A 17,083-nucleotide genomic window follows, 5' to 3' on the forward strand; every position below is an offset into this window, starting at 1 on the left:
TCATAATCCACTCTTCAACAAATGATTTGGACCAGTGCACAAAGCAAGGTCCATAAAGACATGGATTAGTGATTTTTCCAGTCTTAATCTCAACCTGATAGAATATGTTTGAGATGAATTAGAGCAGAGACTGTGAGCCAGGCCTTCTCGTTCACATCAGTGCCTGACCTCACAAATGTGCTTCTGGAAGAATGGTCACACATACCCATAGACACACACACCTAAAACTTGTGGACAGCCTTCCCAGAAGAGTTGAAGCTGTTATAGCTGCAAAGGGTGGGCTAACTCCATATTGAACCCTACTGACTAAAGCCCCATATACACTATCATTCCTTATTCAGTCTTGATAAGAGGAGATTAAGGGGGATATGATCAACATGTACAAATATATACAGGGTCCATATAGTGAACTTGGCGTTGAGTTATTCACTTTACAGTCAACAAAGAGGACAAGGGGGCACTCTTAACGTCTAGAGGAAAAGAGATTTCATCTCCAAATATGGAAAGGTTTCTTCACAGTATGAGCTGTGAAAATGTGGAATAGACTCCCTGCAGAGGTGGTTCTGGCCATCTCAGTAGATTGCTTTAAGAAAGGCCTGGATTATTTCCTAAGTGTACATAATATAACTGAGTACTAACATTTATAGGTAAAGTTGATCCAGGGGAAATCCGATTGCCTCTCGGGGGATCAGGAAGGAATTTTTTCCCCTGCTTTAGCAAATTGGATCATGCTCCGCTGGGGTTTTTTGCCTTCCTCTGGAACAACTGTGAGTATAAAATTGGGTATATGGGATTGTTTTTTTGTGGTTGAACTGGATGGACTTGTGTCTTTTTTCAAACTGACTAACTATGTAACTATGTAACTATGTAACTATCAGATTTTCTGCTGATTTTTTGTTTCAAAATTACCAAAACCATATAATATGAGGTCAAACCTTAGGAGTTTAAATTCGTTTGCAATCAGGCAGGCCTTTGCACTACATGGTTTTGGTAAATCTGAAGGAAAAAATCAGCAGAAAATCTGATAGTGTGTGTATGGGGCTTACGACTGGGATGCCATTAAAGTTCATGTGCGCGTAAATATATGCCAATTAGTGTATTTTTTCAAATTGGAAAACAAATCTTTGAACAGTTTTCTTCATGGCATTGTGTACCTCCTGGTTGCGCAAAGTGTAGATAATTGGGTTTAAAAGAGGAGTCACTATTGATGGGATGATGGAAACGATTTTATTAAGGTGCATAAGGCCACCAGTACTGGGTCTGACAAACATAAAGATGATGGTGCCATAAAATAGCAAAACAACAATAAGGTGTGAGGCAAAAGTAGAAAATGTTTTGCGTCTTCCAAAGGCTGTTGGAAACATCAGAGTTGTTTGTATAATACAAATATAGGAGATAATAATTAGGAAAAAACATCCCAATATTATGAACAAGCTAAGACAGAAAAACAGTTTTTCAATGCTCGAAGTCTCTGAGCAAGACAGTTTAAGCAAAGGGGCCAAGTCACAGTAGTAATGATCAATTTGGTTCTCCCTACAAAATGAAAGGTTTGCAATCTGTACACATGGAGTAATCACTGCAAGAAAACCACAGGCCCAGGACCCAAGTATGAGTATGGTGCAAACCTTAGGACTTATAATAATTAAATAGTAAAGAGGGTTGCAGATGGCCACATAACGATCATAAGCCATCACGGTAAGGAGGAAGATTTCAGTTGCTCCAAGAGAAAAATGGAAATAAAATTGTGCCATGCACCCAGCTGGGGATATTGCTTCTTCTTTAGTTTTAAGAGACCACAAGAGCCTGGGGACAGTGACTGAAGGATACCAGATCTCAAGGAAGGAAAGTCCACCAATGAAGAAGTACATAGGTTTGTGAAGACGTTTTTCACTTTTGACAATGATAATAATAATGACATTGGCTATTAAGGTAACAACATACATAACTGAAATTATTATGAAGAGATAAAATCTTGTCTCTTTCAGAATGGAGAATCCGATGAGAAGAAATTCTTTTATGACTGTTTCGTTGTTATGTTTTATTGACAACATGATGAACTACAAATAAGACAAAGAAGACAAAATTAATATAAGGCTCCATGCACAATGGACATTAAAATAATGTTCTAAAAATGCCAGTAACTTCACAGTGAGTCTTTCAAATTTTTTAATGCTTTTGCAATAGCATTTATTAGCTTTTTTCAACCTTTTTTCCGCATTAACATTTTTTAGCTTTTTTTGGAAATGTATTTTTATGGATCAAAAACGTTAAAAAACACTGGTGAGCCACATTTTTAAGCATGTTTATCAGCGTTTATGAGCGTTTGCCATTTTTTGTGATCAGAAAAACGACTCCTGAACGCGATTTTATGGCGTTCAGAAAACAGGCCATAAAATACACTACTGATAAACATCCAAACACGTTCATGTGTGCATGGACACATAGGATAGAGCGGAGTTTATGGGCTGTTAAAAAAACGGCAAAACTCCCAAAAACATCAGTTTATGAGCTTCAGTGTGCATGGAGCCTAACAGGGTTTGTTGGTGTTTTGGCACCATCATGCCTTCATCAAGGTAAGCATATGATGATGTCATTACAGATATGTGTCATAGGGATTCTTCAGGCTCATCTTAGTGCACTGATTACAATGTTGAGAAAACTGCAATTTCTCAAGTAGGGATTGGTTTCTTCACCTTCCTCAAGTGCGCAATACAGTTTAAAACTTGGGCTCACAGAGATGATGAGAGAGTTGATGATAATACTAAACAATAAAATATGTACATGTGCTTAACAAGAAACACAAAATCTTTAAAACAATGGCCTCTGTAGCTGCAAAAATTGTGGAGTAACTAATCCTTAAAGCAGAAGTTTGGGGTTTCTAAAAAAAAAAAAACATACATACTCAACTCTATGTTGCAGCTTCAGTGACTGTGGCAGGTGTTCCATGCTGGTACCAAGCCCTAAGCGGTCACATGAATGTTTCATTTTCGGTCTGCTCAGAGCAGAGTGGTAAGTGTCAGTCACCACTTTCCTCTCTGCTCCTCTTGCGTTCACTGGAACATCAAGCTGAGGAGGGGGTAGGCACTGACTCTGACTCCTGATCTGATCCTTCCAGAGCCTAGAGTGGCTCGGTCATATCAGCTGAAAAAAATCTTTGGGCATATTTCTCTTTTAAAGATTGTAAAAGACACTCTAAAGCCCTGTACACACAATAGGATTTTCCGACAACAAATGTTAGATGTGAGCTTGTTGTCGGAAAGTACGTTTGTATGCTTCATAGAACATTTGTTGTCGGAATTTCCACTAACAAATGTTTGAGAGCAGGTTCTCAAATTTGTTGTCGGAAATTCCGAGTGTGTGTACACAATTTCGACGCACAAAAGTCCACGCATGCTCGGAATCAAGCAGAAGAGCAACACTGGCTATTGAACTTAATTTTTCTCGGCTCATCTTACGTGTTGTACATCACCGCGTTCTTGACGTTCGGAATTTCTGACAACATTTGTGTGACTGTATGCATGCAAGACAAGTTTGAGCCAACATTCTTTGGAAAAAATCCACCTCGGAAAATCCTATCGTGTGTATGGGGCATAAGTTGGATTTCAGTCAGTTTCTAACAACTTACCAGTGGCGGTGCTTCCATTAGGGGCGCACGAGGAATGCCTCCTCTCTCCAGCTACCCCCTCTGAGTAGAAGGATAGAGAATTGCATGAATCTATTCATGGGCACTGTAGCCACCCCCTATTCAGGCGTCCGACCCCGTTTCGGACATAAGTGCTAATAGGCTTCAAAAACCTGATTGGCTGAAGGCAGAGGCAATCCCATTGGCCGCCGTGCAGAATAGGAAGAAGATGCACACGGAGCACACAGGAGCCACAGCTCGCCGCCTGTCCTGTTGCCTGACCCACCACCATGATGGGGTAAGTGCCAGCCAGACAGTGGGCGAGCAGGCAAGGGGCACAGTGGCTGCATAATATGGGCACAGTTGGCTGCATATGATGGGCACAGTTGGCTGCATTTGCTGGGCACAGTGGCTGCATATTATGGGCACAGTTGGCTGCATATGATTGGCCCAGTGGCTGCAGTTGATGTTTAAGTTTCAATATTTTTCAGAATTTTTCAGTTTGCGCCCCCCCCCCCAGAATTTTTGAGCACCAGCCGCCATTGCAACTTACAGTACATGCTGTTTAGATTATAAACCTGTCGGGGTCAAGCCCAAGCTGCTGGAAAAAATGAGGCCAACGTCATGTGGAAAGAACTCACCAGCAACAGGATCGCTAGAATATGCAAAGAGAACACTCACCTGTGTGTCATTCTTTTGTTACCTTTAGCAGTGAAGTGTCACTGCTTTGCTGCTGAAAATGCTACAAACCTAAATTTCTGGCAAAAAAAGCGACACCTGCTCCATGCATCTGACAGGGGGGGGGGGGGGTGACACCCACAAACAGGTATTTCACCTCCTTGCTATTTCTTTCATAGTGATTGCAAGTGTGACATCAGCCTAAGGGAGAAGGAGCTGTGATTTTGGAGTCTCAATTGTGAACTTCAGAAAATTATTTTTTCCATAGTGCCTGCAGCTACAAAGACAGAAGGGTCTTCTTTCTAACCAGTGGCTATCATTAATAATTTTATGTTCATAGTCTGGACACTGATACATTTGAAGCCCAAATCTAGAAAAACTGGCTAGAGAGGGGAACAGTTAGAGCCTCCACCAGGTTTTTATTGCCCTCTGTGACCCTATTGAAGAGATTTCTCCTCCCTTCCTGTCAAGACAATAAGTAATAGGAAATCAATTTCTATTTTTAAGCAAAGAAGGAGGAGGAATAAAAACTTCTTAAAAACTGTGTATGCCTTCCTATTCTAATGATGACTGCACCTCTTATTTGTACAGGTGACACTGGGAAGAAGTGAAGGAAAATCTCCCCAGTGGGGTCAACAACAGGCACAAAAACATTAATTTTGAATCTTCCCTACCACATCCAAAAAATGAAAATATCTTGGTAATTATCTGGGGTTAGGCTTTACATCTTGTTCTGTTAAAAAACATTGCCATCTTGATTTTTTGGAATATAATGGTTTGCGTAGCTCTCTGGGCTCTGTTTTTGTTGACCTGTACCCCACACCATACAAACCAGTCTGTATGCCCACCATTCAGGACCTGCATTGAAATGTTTCTGAAAATCAACCTTAGTTTGATGCCTCCTGCTTACTTGTCAATGTACTGCAGTAGTAGATCACATGGGTATCCTCTATTTTACCTTTTCCATATGGTCCAGCCCCAGCAAAGCTTCTCTGCCCACTCTCTCTGCAATCAGTGTAAGCGAATGGACAGGTGGTGAAAGACTGAACAGAAAATATTTAATGGCGACAAATGGGCCACAAAGAACATATTCACAGGCTAAGTTGTTTTAGCCCATGCCCATTTGTTCATGAGCCAAACAATATCAAATACAGATGTTAATACATTTACAATTGTTTAATACAGTAAGAATTGGTATTGTATTAAAGAAGAGGTCTAGGTAGGTCCAAGCACCTGGATTAAAATTTATTGAGACTAATCATGTGCTTTATATACATATGCTGTATATTCCTCCAATCCCATATCTTAATTTTGAAATTTGAGGCACAAGTACTTTTCCACTCCCGGTAATCAGAAGTTGTTGTTAGCCACTTAGAAATCTGTGTGAAAAACCCTGTCATCCAGCCACCTGCAAACCGGAGTACAGCGAGTTGGATTGTAGCACAGGGGTTAACCGTCACCATGTTGCATTGAACAAAGGTCCCGAAATGTTGGCTTTTTTGACTACTATTAGATTGCACTAATAAGATTGCACTGTATATGTCTGCAATTTTTTGCAGTTGGCATCTCATCATTTTACTGTGATTTACGTGGTGCCATCCGGTATTTTTTTACTGGAGAGAGTGGGGAAGGATTACAAAGCCTGTCAGGTGTTTACTGCTATCTTGGGCTCTGTTAAAGAGATTGCTTTAAATATCTTTAACCGAGATGCGGGCAGTAATAAAAACCCACCGATGGGGCTCTTTTTTTCTGATGGATCTCTTGTGAACGTAACAATTGCATAACCTCTACCATGATACCTAGAGTAGAACTGTGAGAACACTTCTAGACATAAGAAACCCATGTTCTTCTTTTGTTGGTAAGAAATGCACTATTTAGGAAAATAAAATTACACATTAGCAAAATGTTCCAATTGTTTAATAAAATAAGAAAGTATTTACAAGGTGTTTTTGATTTGTATGCAGAAATTTATCAAACAGAAATAAATGTTGTTTGCCTAATCAAAAATCAAAGTGCTTTACTTATACGTTTTATACTATACAGTAGCAAGCTACTATTATTTAGTTTTGGATTTACATATAAATCAGTTGGATAATTTACAAAAAGAATTGAGAGTGCAGTTAGCATAGTGAATATTAGCAAAAAAGTGTTATTTTTGAATATCCAACCATATAGAAAAAATAAGGAAAAAGACAGGATACTGCTACCAAATGATTAGGTGATTGACGTGAACAGAGCTTTGCCCTATTTACAAAGCTCAGTGAACGTTCACTTTGCTAAGAGAACAACCTCTACTCTGACCCCAGTGTGTCAGAACTACTGAAGCCACTGGAACACTATAAAAGCCAGGCAACTATCATTTCCAGAAAATAAGGCCAGCCTCTATAATCTCTCATTGCAGGATGTAACATAAAACACACTTTTTAGTCTAACAGATCTTTTGACATTTACTAAATAAAGCAGATAGTATTTAATATAATCTGTTATATTTGCAAATATACACATAATAACTTTTTTCACAATAAGTGTGCTTTTTTTTTAGTTTTTGCAAAGAAAAAACAAAATGTACCACAGTTGTCATGCTTTTTAAAGTTACCAATATACATATGGAATGGTATGGCTGTAAATAATTAACATCACATATATAGAATATTGAAGAATCTTTTTAAGAAAACATTACAGTTATTTATATATATATATATATATATATATATATATATATATATATATATATATATATATATAAATTATTTTTTACCTATACAGATTTGGGGATCTTTTGTAAGATACTCCAGCTTCAAATTTTTCAAATGACATTCTACATAAATAAACACTCTTTATATAACAAGGTAACAATGGCTTTTACTCATGGATATGCAACTCTGAAAAAAAGTCACATGTACATGCAGATGGGAATACAGTTATAAGAAAAGAAAAATGTTCTGAAGAAAACTTTTACTATGTGTTAATTGTTTGTCTCAATAGACCTTCTTTTGCACAAACTTCTCTTCTAAATGAATTTTATTCTAGTGCACAAGTTTATCAGGTGATACAATGCCTTTAAAAGGTATTCATAATCAAGGTAATCAAATTTTCCACATTTTGTCATGTTACAATCAAAAACGTAAATGTATTTTATTGGGATTTTATGTCATAGACCAAAACAAAGTGGCACATAATTGTGAAGTGGAAGGAAAATGATAAATGCTTTTCAAATTTTTTTACAAATAAATATGTCAAAAGTGTAGTGTGCATTTGTATTCAGCCCCCCGAGTCAATACCTTGTAGAACCACCTTTCGCTGCAGTTACAGCTGAAAGTCTTTTTGGGGATGTCTCTACCAGCTTTGCATCTACGGTAGTGACATTTTTGCCCATTCTTCTTTGCAAATTAGCTCAAGCTCTGTCAGATGGAGAGCATGGAGAGCATCTGTGAACAGCAATTTTCAAGTCTTGCCACAGATTCTCAATTAGATTTAGGTCTGGACTTTGCCTGGGCCATTCTAACGCATGAATATGCTTTGATCTAAACCTGTGTAGCTCTGGCTGTATGTTCAGGGTCATTTTCCTGCTGGAAGGTGAACCTCTGCCCCAGTCTCAAGACTTTTGCAGACTCTAACATGTTTTCTTCTAAGATTGCACTGTATTTGGCTCCATCCATCTTCCCATCAACTCTGACCAGTATTCCTGTTCCAGCTGAAAAAAAGTATCCCCATGGATGCTGTGTTCAGGGTGATGTGCAGTGTTAGTTTTCCAACACATATAGCGTTTTGCTTTTAGGCCAAAAAGTTACATTTTGGTCTCATCTGATCAGAGAACCTTATTCCACATGTTTGCTGTGCCCCCCCCCCCCCCTCATGGCTTCCCACAAACTGCAAATGGGATTTCTTATGGCTTTCATTCAACAATGGCTTTCTTCTTGCCACTCTTCCAAGGATGCTCTCCTTGTCTGACCTGTCGGTTTCGGTGGATGGCCATGTCTTGGTAGGTTGCACTCAGTGGCGGCTGGTGTTTTTTTGTTTGGGGGGGCGGCAAACAACCCCCCCCCCCCGCACCACCTCACACCCCCCACCATCTCACCCCCGCTGTTTGCCGGTCCACTGGCACTTACCCGATCGGTGAGGATCATCGGGCGGGGGGACAGGCTGCAGCAGGATACCAATCAGGAACCACGTAACATACGCGTGCTTCCTGACTGGAAGAGAGGCGATTCAGTGTTAGAAAAGCAAATATTAATTTGCTTTTCTAACACATCTGGATGGACTGCGAGCACAATGCTCTGCGCTCTAAGTCCATCTTTTTTGAAGCCTACTAGAGCCTATGACCAAAAAAGGGCTGGACGCCTGAATAGGGGGTGACAGTGGCAGCCATGGATAGATTTGTGCTATGCATAGAGGGGGGTGGGTGGATAGAGGGGGCCGTGCCTGTGTGCCCTTAATGCACAGGCCGACACTGTTTGCATTTGTGCCACACTCTTTCCATTTTCGGATGATGGATTGAACAGTGCTCTGTGAGATGTTCAAAGCTTGGGATGTTTTTTTATAACCTAACCCTGCTTTAAACTTATTCACAACTTTATCCCTGACCTGTCTAGTGTGTTCCTCGGCCTTCATGATGCTGTTTTTTCAGTAAGGTTCTCTAACAAGCCTCTGAGGGCTTCACAGAACAACTTTATATATATACTGAGACTAATTACACACAGGTGGACTCTATCTACTAATTAGGTGTCTTCTGAAGGTAATTGGTTTCACTTGATTTTAGTTAGGGGTATCGGAGTAAAGGGGGCTGAAAATGCACACCACAGATTTCAGATATTTCTAATAAATGTTGACAACCATTTATCATTTTCTTTCCACTTCACAATTATGTGCTACTTTGTGTTGGTCTATCACAGGGATATGCGATTAGTGGACCTCCAGCTGTTGCAAAACTACAAGTCCCATCATGCCCCTGTCTCTGGGTGTCATGCTTGTGGCTGTCAAGAGTCTTGCTATGCCTCATGGGAATTGTAGTTCTGCAACAGCTGGAGGTCCACTAATTGCATATCCCTGGTCTATCATATAAAATCCCAATAAAATACATTTAAGTTTTTTGGTTGTAACATGACAAAATATGGAACATTCCAAGGGGTATGAATACTTTTTCAAAGCACTCTAAGCCTGCCACATGTTATTGGAAGTCTTCTAGCCTTCTTCCATGCATTAAATCGATCCCTTGACTATGGAAAATACCAGGTTTGTTTTAATGCTTCCCTTTGCTACCCCACAACTCTTTTCTGTGTAAAGAAATGCCAAGTACTTCTGGGTATAAGGAGCATGTGACTCACTTGCCATCTTCCCATGTAGTGGCTCTTGTGCTCTGTGATGGTTTCTCAGAAACCCATCAGTGCTATTAACCACAACATGCTTTGATTCAGTGCTGAATCCTCTGCCATTCATTGCATCTTGGTAAAAGATCTATAAGTACTGCTGCAGTACACATTCAGCAAAGGAACTAGTATACTTATTCCTATACTATTTATGTTTACTGTTGATGTATGTACTGACTTGAACTAAATGGGTTTGCCTAAATACAGATGCAGCAGTATTTAGGGACTCCACCCATGCCTAGTGGAGTCTATGCCTATTCACACCACGCTAATCTACCTTGTGATCGGCAGATTGCCTTTTATCCAGGATTTTTTACTCTATTGTAGGACTTGTTACATTATATGATTTCAAATAAACCACTCGGTTTTTATACTATATGGTGAACTTTCCTCTTTTACATTTTAATCACGAATGAGAGAGAGATGGAATAACCGGTGCAGTTGATGTCATTGTCACGTATTCGGTGGATAGATCCCTCATTCTGCATTGAACCCATGCTTTGCTAGGCTCCTATAATGTGGAGTCTGGCCATCTGGTAAGGATACAGCCTTTTCTTATCAGGGTGGAAGGTACTCTTTGGATCATCAGATTTTCATCTATTTGAGACACTATTTACAAAGGATTGTTTTCTAAACATTATTCATTCGAACACTTTAATGTACTGATCACACTTATTTATTGTTGTTCACATAGCAGTTTTTGTTTTTTTTTATAAATAGTTAGGAGCATCAAAGAGCAGGGTTAGTTTACCAGGAGGAGAAAATCTCAGCCAGAAGGGCTGCCAAACCTTCTTGGCTGTCCTGTTAAGTTTTTTGCCTGTCTCATTGAGGTCTCAGTTGTGCTTAGCTGGAGGGCCTTTCCCTCTACAAGTCCTTTGGGAGCCAAAAGTGCGGTGTCATTCGGGATCTGATCTGGGGGCTTTAAAGAGGAGTCTACCTGCCTAAGTCTGTGGGAGACAACCAAGCCTTGGGAAGCACAGACCCAAGGGAAAAGGATCTCAGTGACTCCTGCAGTTGGTAACCCCCGCAGCACCTATTTTAAGGCTTGTCTGGCATGGGACATTGCCAATGGTGTCTCGGCACTGTCCATTTCCTGTCTTACTGCTGAAGGTTCTGTTCTGAGAAGCTGCTGCCAAGTGGAGAGTGTCCTTACATTCCTGTTCTAGTGTTCTGGAGTATCCCACAGCTCCCTCAACCCCATCCAAGTTAATCTGCAATACATTTTTAAAAAGGCAACCTCTAGACTATTTCTGAGCCAGTGGAGTCAAATTGCCTGGCTGTTTCTCCACAGAGGGAAAAAAATCCTGGGACACAAATTAGCGGCCCTTGCTGGGGTAGGGCTACACTGACCTTTGCAGCTGCTTATACTTTCTTTGATTTCCCACCACTGTGATCACACTCTGAGATGACTTGTGTATGGACCAAATCACACTGCTTGGTTAATCGTAAGGTTAATCATTAGTTTCTCAAATCAGCAGGAATGATTCAAACAGATTATCAATAAATACTGGCACATTTTAACTCTGGATCCTATAGCTGGATCCTTTGTGCCCAAACATCCGGCATTTACATTTAGGAGAGACAAACTTGTCTCCAGCGAATTCAGAGCGGGCAGTAAGGATCCCTGCAAAAGGTCCAGTACATTTAAAGTGGTTCTGCACCTAAAAAAAAAATATTAAAAGCCAGCAGCTACTAATATTGCAGCTGCTGACTTTTAATAAAATCACACTTACCTGTCCCAGAGTCCAGCGATGTTGGCGGCAGATGACGAGCGATCGCTGGTCTCGCTGCTGCCCCCGCCGCCATCCTCTGTCAGGGAATCGGGAAGTGAAGCGTTGCGGCTTCACTGCCCGGTTCCCTACTGCGCATGCGCGAGTCTCGCTGCGCGTCTCTTCCGGTCCCCGCTGTGTCCTGGGAACTGTGTGTTTCCCAGAACACAATGGGGGGGGGCAGGGCGTCTGCGGGGGTCTGCGGCGGTCTGTCCCGGAAGTGGGTGCAGATACCTGGATTATCCAGGTAACTGCACCCCCCTCCCCCCTGAAAGGTGCCGATTGTGGCACCGGAGGGGGGGAGGGATCAGATTAGCGGAACTTTCCCTTTAGGGTGAAGAACCGCTTTAAATGCGGGAGATGTGGGTACTGCCATTATGTGGATACTTCCACACATCCAACTCTCCCCAACAGAGTTAAATTTACACCTAGACATTACGGCAATTTTAAAACTAGGTGTATACCTTTTACAATGTGACTGTTCCTGTTTCTATGTGGGAAAGACCAAAATGGAATTCTGTCAGAGAGCATACTGCCATATACTTAGTATGCAATCTTGTAACCCAGATCTACCTCTGGGACGTCATGTTACAGAACTCCATGGCGGTATTTTCCCATGGGTTAAATTTCTAATAGAAAACTCATAATAAAAACCCTGTTTGGGCTCAACCGACTCCAATGACATAAAAGGGATAGGAAAAAGGAAATACACAGCCCACTGCGCAAGTGCAAAAAGTCAAAATGTATTATATCAAAAACACATAATGAAATATAGCCAATGATAAAAACGGAATCGTTCGCAACGTGTCAATCATACTGTGATAACATCTCAATGTCCACCATTCTTGCCCCTATACAGTGACAGTAATATATATATATATATATATATATATATATATATATATATATATATATATATATGTATATATATATATATATATATATATGTGTATATATATATATATATATATATATATATATATATATATATATATATATATATATATACATAGTGAGGAATGTGAAAGTACAATATCATCAATCCTGAGTAGCAATAATAACTTAAAACATAGAAATTGCATGCATGTGAATAGGATGTGGAGCTAAGTTGGCTCCCAATGGGAAATGGATCCTAGGTAGACCAGACCTGGATCCTGGGAAAGAGGCATGCTGGCATATTGTGGTAAATGTTGTTAATACCTGTATCCAGAAGAGGGGGGGAAATTGCTGAGATATGAAAAGGGGAAGGGACGACACCCTGGGTCAGCAGTGGTCTAGAGGAGGTATATGGAATTGAAAGATACAGTCACAGTATGTATGTGGCATGAAATGCCAGAGATTTGAGTGCAAACCAATATCCTGTAACCTCCCTCTCACTGTTGAAAAAAAATATATGATATCCAGAGTGTGCATGCAGGATCAAAGCATATAGTCCAAAGTAGAAAGAGAGTAAATGGATACTTTTTAGGTGCTGATGAAAAAACAATTATTCAGTGCCAGCACCATTGCCGATTTCCAATGAGGCCCATCAGGCTTAATTAAGTGTTCATATACTCCAGTCACAAGGGCAAGGTGGACAAGGAAACAAGAGCGCCTAGCCGGTTTTGCCGGTCACTACTGGCTGTGCCAGAGGCAGCGTGGTCCCATCTATGCAAAAAAGTACACTGAGCTTTTAAATAGCAAAAGTTTCTCCAGGTGTGCAGCATCAACATAAATCACATCATCACTTAGCTGTGTATCATCATGTCATCACTTCCGAGTGAACCCAGAAGTGTATCAACAACTGACAGGGATGTATCATGCTGCACACCAGGAAGTAGACACTGAGTATAGTGGCCAGTCCTGGCACAAATATATGTTGCACTCTCAATGATCTCCACAAGAGGGAGCATCTGTAATATACCCCTGGAGTGTCCACATGCAATTCAAGCAAAGTCGGGCAGGTGTCAGGGACGGGTATGAATGGCTAAATACCAAAATATACTATTTGTTTATTGCTGAAAACAATATACCTAAACCAAACATATATGAAGCACAGTGAGCTGAGAAAAAAAAAACGAAATGATAATATATATTTAAAAAAAAATTAAAAAAAGAGGAAAAGGTTACTTAATTGTTTTAATATTTTAAAAAGGGCATACAACTGATGCTATTATTCAGGTTAGGGGCTTTAGTAGCCTTCAGTTCCCAAATCCATCAGGTTTCATGTTGGAGTACCAATTGATCAAAATTCCCCCTCCCCCTATTATCCTGGGGGACAACATCAAGGACCCAAACCTTGAGGCATCCGGGGTCTCTGTCATGCTTTAGGCATACGTGCCTAGCAATAGGAGCCTTCAAATGGTAAGTCTCGGGGGCCTGGCTTGCGTGCACAGGAAGATGGGCGCTTAAGCCCAGAGCTCCCCACAGCCAACCGGATTACCGTGATTAATGGGCAGGTGAATAATCAGATCGTTATACCGACCGTACCAAAATACTTTCCAGCTATCAGAGACCATTATGTCTCGTAAACGGGGTCAAGAAGGGGGCACGAAAAAGCTCACAAACTTCTCATTTAAACAGAGCGGTGCGCTGAGGAAAAAACAAAATGGCACCACCGGAGCTGAGGAGAATAATACAGCGCTATTTATTGATCAAAAACATGGCCAAACAAATGAAAACTGTACAGGATTATCATCCTCTTATATTACTGACTCTCCTCAAACATCACCAACCTCTCAGAGTCCTGCAAAATCGCGGATGAAAATGGACTCATTTCACCAGAACACTAATGCAGTGAATACAGTAATACAAAGTGAAAGTACCATATCTTCATTACAATCATCCATTGCTGCTTTCCCTACCTCAGGACAGACAGTTTTGGATACTACAATGAAAGATATGCTAATGTCATTGCAGTCCTCAATTGTATCAAATTTATCCTCCTTAATCCACAACTTCTCCCTAGAAATTAAACATATGGATGGGAGATTACATTATATGGAAGATAAAATGGAGGAATGTACTGTAACAGTTAACGAACTAGTCGATGCATATACGGAACAAAAGGATGATTCCTTGTGGGTCAAGGCAAAACTGGCAGATCTCGAGGACCGTTCTCTACATAATAATATTTAACCACTTCAGGACCGCCGTATTGCCAATGTACGTCAGCACAATGGCACAGGCAGGCACAATCACGTACATCTACGTGATTGCCTTCCAGCGGGTGGGGGGTCCGATCGGACCCCCTCCCGCTGGTTACGGCGGTCCGATTCGGTCCAGGAGCGCTCCGTGATGAGGGGATGGCCGTTGGTTTTCGGCCACCCCCTCTGGATCGCTCCTGGCCAATGAGAAGCTTCCTCCCCTGTGTATTGTTTACACAGGAAGGAGGAAGTGATGTCATTCTCCTCGGGGCGGTCTTTTTGACCGGACTACGAGGAGAAGAGTAAAAGTAAGTGTGCACCAACACTACACTGACATGTAGGTACACACAGGCACACAACCCCCCCCCCCCGATCCCCCCCCCCGATCGCCCCCCGATCCCCCCCCGCCCCCCCTCCCCCCCCAGTCACAGTGTCACTGATTGCATTGATCATTTCTTTACTGATCAATGCATTCAGTGTCAGTTGTGACAGTAAAAACTGTCAGGACAGTTAGTGTTAGGTCCAGGGTAGCCCCCTATCACCCCCCAATAAAGATTTAACCCCCTGATTGCCCCTAGAGTTAACCCTTTCACCCCCTTTTGCCAGTGTCACTAAGCGATCATTTTTCTGATCGCTGCATGTGTCGCTAGGTAGCTAGTTATTTTTTTAGGTTCACCGCCAGGTTTTTATATCGCTAGGTACCCCGATATACTACCCAATAATGGTTTTAACCCCCTGATTGCCGCTAGTTAACCCTTTCACCCCCTTTTGCCAGTGTCACTACGCGATCGTTTTTCTGATCGCTGCATTAGTGTCGCTACAGTCGCTAGGTAGCTAGTTATTTTTTTAGGTTCACCGCCAGGTTTTTATAGCGCTAGGTACCCCGATATACTACCCAATAATGGTTTTAACCCCCTGATTTCCGCTAGTTAACCCTTTCACCCCCTTTTGCCAGTGTCACTAAGCGATAATTTTTCTGAACGCTGCATCAGTGTCGCTAGTGTCGCTAGGTAGCTAGTTATTTTTTTAGGTTCACCGCCAGGTTTTTATAGCGCTAGGTACCCCGATATACTACCCAATAATGGTTTTAACCCCCTGATTGCTGCTAGTTAACCCTTTCACCCCCTTTCACCAGCGATCACAGTATAAGTGTCACTGGTGACGCTGGTTAGCCAGTTAGTTATTTAGGTTCCCCGTCAGGTTTTTATATAGCGCCAGGGACCCCCATATACTACCTAATAAAAATTTGAACCCCCTGATTGCTCCTAGTTAACCCTTTCACCACTGATCACCGTATAAGTGTTACGGGTGACTCTGGTTAGTTTGTTTTTTATAGCATCAGGGCACCCACCATTTATTACCCAATAAAGGTTTAACCCCCTGATCACCCGGCGGGTGATATCAATTAGGTTTTAGGGTCAGGGTCTGCGTCGCCCCAGGCAGCGCTAGGTTAGTGCCAGTACCGCTAACACCCACACACAAAGCATACACCTCCCGTAGTGGTATAGAATCTGAACAGATCAATATCTGATCTGATCAGATCTATACTAGCGTCCCCAGCAGTTAAGGGTTCCAAAAAAACGCATTGTTAGCGGGATCAGCCCAAATACCTGCTGGCACCTGCGTTTTGCCCCTCTGCCCAGCCCACCCAAGTGCAGTATCAATCGATCACTGTCACTTACAAAACACTAAACACATAACTGCAGCGATCGCAGAGTCAGGCCTGATCCCTGCCATCGCTAACAGGTTTTTTGGTAGCATTTTATATTCAAATCCGGAAGGCAGTGCTTGGTTTTCGGGGTCCCGTACGTGGCTAGGCTCCCAAAAAGTCCCCCACATGTGGTATCCCCGTACTCGGAAGAAGCAGCAGAATTTATTTTGGGGTGTAATTTGACTTCTGCCCATAGCATGTGTGAGCAATATATCATTTAGTGACAACTTTGTGCAAAAAAAAAAAAGTTTGTAATATTCCCGCAACTTTTGGCAAAATCTAAAATATTCCATGGACTCAACATGCCTCTCAGTAAATAGCTTGGGGTGTCTACTTTATAAAATGGGGTCATTTGGGGGGGTTTTGTGCTATTTTGGCATTTTATGGACTTCGAAACTGTGATAGGTAGTGAGGAGTTAAATCAAAAATTTGCACCCTTAGAAATCCTGAAGGTGGTGATTGGTTTTCGGGGTGCCGTGCGCGACTAGACTCCCAAAAAGTCCCACACATGTGGTAACCCCGTACTCAGGAGAAGCAGCAGAATGTATTTTGGGGTGTCATTTCACATATGCCCATAGCATGTGTGAGCAATATATCATTTAGTGACAACTTGGTGCAAAAAAAAAAAAAGTTTGTAATATTCCCGCAACTTGTGGCAAAATATAAAATATTCCATGGACTCAACATGCCTCTCAGTAAATAGCTTGGGGTGTCTACTTTCCAAAATGGGGTCATTTTGGGGGGTTTTGTGCTATTTTGGCATTTTATGGCCTTCGAAACTGTGATAGGTAGTGAGGAGTTAAATCAAAAAT

At 41.5% G+C, this 17,083-nt stretch overlaps 1 protein-coding gene across 1 annotated transcript; it reads right to left on the reverse strand.

Annotated features, from left to right (window-relative positions):
- Nucleotides 1–202: 202 nt before the first annotated feature.
- On the reverse strand, nt 203–7,172 carry LOC143988138 (olfactory receptor 6F1-like). Its single transcript, XM_077487466.1, has 2 exons — nt 7,059–7,172; nt 203–2,057 (listed from the first exon to the last, which is right to left on the reverse strand). Exon 2 carries the CDS (start codon nt 2,049–2,051, stop codon nt 1,092–1,094), a length of 960 nt encoding a protein of 319 aa, XP_077343592.1. The 5' UTR covers nt 2,052–2,057; nt 7,059–7,172; the 3' UTR covers nt 203–1,091.
- Nucleotides 7,173–17,083: the final 9,911 nt, after the last annotated feature.

This window comes from Lithobates pipiens, unplaced genomic scaffold (assembly GCF_037356315.1).
Source record: "Lithobates pipiens isolate NorthernLeopardFrog02 unplaced genomic scaffold, aLitPip1_a1.2 Scaffold_1, whole genome shotgun sequence".
Taxonomy (NCBI): Eukaryota; Metazoa; Chordata; class Amphibia; order Anura; family Ranidae; genus Lithobates; species Lithobates pipiens.

What these genes read in the sequence shown, in the direction of transcription:
- LOC143988138 (XM_077487466.1), bottom strand. Translation starts at nt 2,051, where the DNA reads ATGTTGTCAATAAAACATAACAACGAAACAGTCATAAAAGAATTTCTT.